This window comes from Myotis davidii, unplaced genomic scaffold (genome assembly GCF_000327345.1).
Source record: "Myotis davidii unplaced genomic scaffold, ASM32734v1 scaffold281, whole genome shotgun sequence".
Taxonomy (NCBI): Eukaryota; Metazoa; Chordata; class Mammalia; order Chiroptera; family Vespertilionidae; genus Myotis; species Myotis davidii.
Window position 1 is genome coordinate 6,979,207 of NW_006293784.1, and position 6,774 is coordinate 6,985,980.

The 6,774-nt window shown below is 36.4% G+C and overlaps 1 protein-coding gene across 1 annotated transcript in view; it reads left to right on the forward strand.

Moving 5' to 3' along the window:
• WDHD1 (WD repeat and HMG-box DNA binding protein 1) overlaps positions 1-3,899 on the forward strand; it is a 59,029-nt gene extending 55,130 nt beyond the window's left edge. The window contains exons 25-26 of the mRNA XM_006767692.2: positions 986-1,124; positions 3,158-3,899. Coding sequence (XP_006767755.1) covers positions 986-1,124; positions 3,158-3,358 — 340 coding nt within the window. The 3' untranslated portion in view covers positions 3,359-3,899. The remainder of the gene's footprint in view (positions 1-985; positions 1,125-3,157) is intronic.
• Positions 3,900-6,774: the final 2,875 nt, after the last annotated feature.

A 6,774-nucleotide genomic window follows, 5' to 3' on the forward strand; every position in this document is an offset into this window, starting at 1 on the left:
TGCACTTGTAATTCTGATAGATATTGCCAAGTTGTTCTGCATTGATGTTTCATCATTTTATACACCCCAACAATATTGGAGTTCCTTTTTGTACACATCTTGTTTCTCCACCCTTGCAATACATTACCAAATTTCTTGATCTCTGTTATGCTAGAATTATTTAAGATGCATTGGTTAAAATGAAGAAGTCATCATTGTATTTTTACTAATAAGTGTCCCATTTAATCACTATCTTATGTTAATCAGTTCGAGGAGGAAGCTATGATTTTTATTTTTCCTATTTTGCTCTGAATTCAGTTTAGATATTAAATAGTGAATATTTTAAGATTCAGTTTTTTTATACTAATAACTGTATATACAGAAAAAAGTACTAAATAAATATTAAATGTTTGCATTAAACCTTTACTTGTGAACTAAAAGCAACTGTGTCAGATGAACTCTAATAAAATCGACAAATGTGCTGTGTCCATGTTTTACATGATGATACAAGAAAGGACCTACACTCCCAGATCAGATGTGAGAGCCAGGATAAGAAGATGGCTAAGAAGCTTGAGGGAAATCCTAAAGATTGCAAATAGCTGGTTTGGGAAATGGAGAAAGAACCTACCAAGACTACATGGAGTAATTTTACTGGGCCAGAGAGGCCTAAGTGGGATTGGAGACCTTGAGCCTGTCAACATTGAAAAAGGGTTGAAAGTGCAGAATTCATGGTTGCTGCATGAATTACTCACACTTGGAAAGTACAAGTGTGAGTAATCCCTTTCAATGACCTTACAAAGAAATTTTCAGTTCATTATTCCTGCAGTTAGTCTCCAGGCAGTTTTAAGTAGTATGTAATAAGAATATTAACAAGTGTAATTAATTGTCTCTCTTACTTTATACAGTGATGCAAAGAGTAGTGTTTGATTGCTAACCTGAAAAATCCTAAAGCACTTTAAATTGTGTCTCAAATTTAACATTTTCTTACATGATTATGCTCTTGTAGGCCAAAGAGTGGGTTCCAGATGTGGCTGGAAGAAAACAGAAGTAATATTTTGTCTGATAACCCTGACTTTTCAGATGAAGCAGACATAATAAAAGAAGGAATGCTTCGATTTAGAGTATTATCATCTGAAGAAAGGAAGGTAAGGATATTTTGCTGAGATTGAGATCTTAGTGAATTCACAAGTTTAAAAGATTCTTATAGAAAATACTTTTTTCTGTTTTCGAAAATTGAATATACTTCAACAAACTTTGAATAGAAAGGAATTTAATAACTAAAATGTCAGCATGGAACTGACATTTGCATATATAGTAGTTATTACTTACTGCTAATGGTTAATTTGGGGGCAGGTATATTGTTTACATCTGTATAAGTTCCTGCATATTATAAGTTAGGGGAATGCCTCAAGAAAACGTGCATTAGTTATAAATTAAAAGCAAATAAAATTAGTAAGTAAGAATGAAATTAATTCACATTTTTAGACTAGTACTTTAAGGCAAGCATGTCAAACTCAGGCTAACACAGGCCAAATAAACAAGGTTTAAGTTTATGTGGGCCACAAAAAAACAAAAGCTTCAATTTTCATAGAAATGTAGATTTATTTCATTAGAGACATGCCGAATACAAAGCACTGAAATAAATGAGCAATTGTTAACATAAAATAATAGAACATTTTGATAAAAATTAATATTTTTTCTTGAACATTAACCAGACACTGAATCACTGTAAAGGAAATGAATGCAACACGATTATAGTAATTAGTCATTAGTGAATGTTGTAGTTTGTTATTAATAATTACGTATAACAGGATATTGTAAAAATGAAGTTATGAAATTTTTATTAAAACATTTCTTACATACTGTTATATTGGCTGGGCTGCAGAAATATTCATTGTGGGTCACGTGTGGCCTATGGGCCTTGAGTTTGACATGCTTGCGTTAGGGTCTTGTAAGCAGAACTTTTATAAATGTTATTTACTTACACTGAAAATACTGCTTTTGGTGTCCTTTTTGAGCCTTTCACATTGAAATTAGAACAAGTTGCTTGTACCTATTGCTCCTCACATAAATTTCTGCATATGAAGGAAGTCTGGGAGCAGCTTTCTGTTGCAATGGGAAGGAATGTGTGTGGTGTGTTGATTAAATCCTGGGACTTCACTTTCCCAGGGATGGCAGTGTGCAGCATGGTCATCTGGGGACATAGACTCTTGCCTTGATAAACTTGGTTTATGAGTAAACATATTGCCAAATGAGGAAGCTAGAAACTGGTCTAACCAACTCAGGCCTTATTTAGAATCTTGTCAGCAACTTTGTGTTTCTCATTTTTTATAGGTGTTTATAAAAGGATAAAAATTCTAAAGAATTAGGTAAAATGGCTTCTGAAAGCAACTTGACAGAAGTTGTAACTGTTTTTGAATACTTAGAATCGTAATCAATATTTTTAAGATAAACAAACATTTACATACATCCAGTTTGCTCATGTAAGAAATTCTATAGCTCAAAGGGTCCCTTTTCTACAGTAAATAAGATGGGAAAAATATAAAGTAGTAGTAGGAGGAGGAACTATTACAAATTAAGAGAGGTTTAAGAGACAGATGAAATGAGTCATAGGGATAAAGAACAGAGTACTGATTGCCAGGAGGTGGGGCCTTGGTGAGGAGTGGGGGCAACGTGATGGATCCTTGTGGTGACAGAACTGTTCTGTATCTTGAGTGTGGTAATAAATACATGAACCTACAATAGAATTAAACACACACATCCAAGTAGAAGTAAAAGGGGGTTGCCGGTGTTCATATCCTGGTTGTGATATAGCACTACAGTTTTTCAAGATTCTACTATTAGGGGAAACGGGGAAAAGGGTACATGGGATCTTTCTATATTATTTCCTATAACAGCATGTGGATCTACAATCTCAAAATGAAAAGTTGCGTTTTAAAAAGTATTTTGCAATTAATATGGTTAAATATAAGCTAAGTTTAGATTAAAACGTTATGGGGGTAGAATGTAAAATTTTTTAATGTGTTCTGCAATTAAGTAATAAGAAATTTCTTAATGAGAATTCTTAATGTTTAGCTTAACAATCAAGTGCTAATTATGCTACTTTACAAACAGGAATCTTACTCCTATTTCTTTGTTACTGAGTAAAAATCTTTTCTCCTCCCATATTTTTACAAAGGCGTGGACTGCCAAGGCCAAAGGTGGAACTGCAAGTGATGGAGCTGAAGCAAAGAAGCGAAAACATGTGGCTGACGAAAGTGAAGAAACTGAACACCAGGAAGAAAAAGCAAAGGAGAATCTCAATTTGCCTAAAAAGCAAAAACCTTTGGATCTTTCTACGAATCAGAAACTGTCAGCTTTTGCATTTAAGCAGGAATAGAGTAAGGAAGTGACCTTTGGAAAGTAATGGATTTTTTTTTATTTATCTTTGATGAATCTGGACTTTTAAAAAGTCTTTAGGAAACTCTGTATTTTTTAAAGAGTTTAAAGACAATTGTTTGCCTTTATAAGATAATAGTAATTATACTGGTGGAGGTAGCAAGGGGATGTGTAAAAACTATCATTTCTACAGATTGCTCTGCCCCCCACGTAGAGGGCCATTTAGAAGCTTTGTGGTTGTTGTCACTGACTTGAGGCCACTAGCATGTCCTAGTGTGTTTATCCTCAGAACCACCAAAGGCAAGGTGTTAATACCTGAGGAATTTTCCTAAAATACCTTGTAGGAATTTTCTCTTTTGGTTACCAGGGACTGCCCCCTGTCTATACTGCACCTAGGGGGCCATGGTTTTTAATATGGGCCCTAAACGTGTAAATACTTTTGTAGATGAGATGTTTTGTTTGTTTTGGAAATTTCTTCATATGTGGCTTTTAATTATCTGCATAGCCTAGTTTTTTAAAAATAAAACTTTCACATTTTCATATTTAACTTGTTTTGGCTTTAACATTGTATTTCCATGGGATAGAAATGTTTTTAAAAAACATATTTTATATTTATTGCCATCATTTCCTCCTCCAACCCCATCCTGCTATACATCATACACAGGAAAGCAAAGAATTGAAGGTAGTGTTTTGATAGTCTGCAACCAGCATGATGTGCTCCTGGTAAGGTACTCTGGTTATGAGCATCAGTGGTACTTTTCTGAGCAAGTTGGAAACCTTGATAAGAGCGTAGTTAAAAAATTAGGGAAAATATTTAATTTTTTTATTTTGAGAAACAAGACTTAATTATTTCATACTTTTTTTGTTATTATGCAGAGCTTAATATTAATATAGCCACTTAATGAGGGCAAGGTACAGGGGTGGGCATGGGTGAATAGTAGTAAAAGAAAATCAGGTGGTTCAAAATTAAGGATAGTTTTATAGGTTAGAAGGAACAAAATATGTTGAAAATTTAGATATACAGTGGGGCCTTGACTTACGAGTTTAATTTGCTCCGAGACCGAGCTCGTTAAGGAGCTCGTCAACTCAAATTACTCTGTCAACTCAATGCAAAAAATCGGTGGAGAGACAGCTGGTATCTCAAAAAACTTGTTAGTCGGGACACTCGTAAGTCAAGGCCCTACTGTATAGGAGCCAAAGGCTATTCCTTATCTCATGATGATTGAGGTTTGGAAGGAATACATTTCTGATTTTTTAAGTAGTATTGGGAGACATTATAGCACAGTGGTTACACAGTTTTCAATGCCAGACTACCCAGGTTTGAAAAACCACTGCAATACCTACCAGCTGAATAACCTTGGGTAAATTTTGCCCTTGTCCACTCATCTATAAAATCTTCTCTCTATATACAAAAGGCTAATATGCAAAGTGGCCCCTCTGGAGTTCGACCTGGAGACCAGGAGTTCCATTGCTCACTGTGACGTGCGCTGACCACCAGGGGGCAGCGCAGAACGAAGGAAGGCCCCGGCAGACAGCCGGTGGTTGGGGAAGGGAGGCCCTGGCCTGCAGCTGGAAGGCCCTGATTGGCCCTGGTCGCTGGCCAGGCCTAGGGACCCTACCCGTGCACGAATTTCAAGTACCTGGCCTCTAGTGGGTATAATAATAGTATCTACTTCATAGGATTGGTGTGAGAATTAAATGAGATAAAAGCACTTAGTTCTTGGCCCGTAGTAATGTTCAATATAAATGTCAGCTGTTATCTTGCTTTGTCATTTGGTTTGATGGTGAGTATGATTTGATTTCAAGATCCTGAAGTAAAGGTTTATTTATAATACTTTGGAAAGCATGTTTGTAGACATATATTTTTTGTTTTTATTTCCTCAACTTGCTTATTGTGCACAGTGTATAATACTTAAGGATATAATCCTTGAGTATTTTATTTCAGATCCATAGGAACCTGATAATACCAAGTATTTGCAAAAGGTTATTTTCATCCCCAACTTTATTTGGCTGAAGGGAGGTTTTTCTATTGACTTGGTTTAACTTACAAATCAGAACATTGAAATCAAGAAACCATTATCCTGATGCCTTTGCTGTATAAGATTAAACCTCTTTTAAAAAAAAAGTTTCAGGGAATTGGGGCTTAATGTAGGAAATGAAAATAATTTATTACCCACCATCATGATTTCAATAATTTTGCCTATTCTGAGCTTATTATGTACTGTAGAAATTTGTTATAGCTTAATTTTATTTGCCAGTAGCAAAAGCTCATCAAAGAGGAGATTATTTTATAGCTTCACATTCGCCAAAGGGGCATTATCTAATTATTCCAGAGAGCAAGTGAGTGAGCGCTGGATTACGCCTGCCAGCTCTGGTAATCTACAGCTTCTCCTATCAGTGCAGCAGCCTGTGGTGAGCCACTGCCACTAACATGGAACAGATCCCTTTAGACAAAAGGATGAGACCCATCCATGTAGAAAGCATCTTAATCAGTGGCTGGTTGTCTTGTGGACCTTTTTGTTTTCCAGCTGCTTTATAATAGAAGGATATAATTTTCCCCTGATTTTTTATTTTTAAACTAGTGGCCTGGTGCACGAATTAGTGCACATTGAAAGGAAATTAATTGGAAGAAATATTTTAATATCACTATTGCCCCTTTCTCTATAATAGAAGTGTCAACCAAATTCACTATCAACAATGACAGATGGACACACATGCGTGCAATTGGCGCCAGCAAGAGCTTTATATCTATAGATAAACTTGCTTAATTAGACCTGCTTTCTAATTTAGCTAAACTTTTTACAGCCCAGTGAAGCACCCCAACTTCTCTTTCAGGTAATTGTCAGCAACACAGCAGTAAATATCAACACGAAGCAGATTATTATTGTAGATCACGCAGGGAGAACAAAGGGTAAAATATTTAACTGCAGCAGTGTTTGACTATATTCTGCACAGTGAGAAAACCTGAAGTCATTTTCAAGGTCCACCATTTCTTACTTCTTTTCAGTCGGGTCAAGTTTCTAAACTTTCTAAAGCTCCATTTTCTGGCTAATGAAAAGAAAATAGGATTCTACCAAGTATTCTATCTACCTACTCCAGGACTTCTGTGAGGATCAAATGAGATGAGGCAAGTGAAAACACTTCACAGACATTTGATTAAAGTGTAAAATGTTTACACCTGGCTATAAAGTCATATTCCTGGGCTGAAGACACTCCAAGGAGGCTAGTTGCTAGGGAGAGGAAGCCAGGCATTGCTACATGATGTCATTACCCAGTGCCCACAGCGACCATTTCTGGGCTGGGCTAGGCTGTGGGCTGCATTTTGTGCCATGGGGTCTCGGCGTTGTTGGCTGCAACTTGGTGGGCTGTCACTCCGGGATGGTGGCAGGGCCTATGTCTCACTTAGAGGAAGCCGAG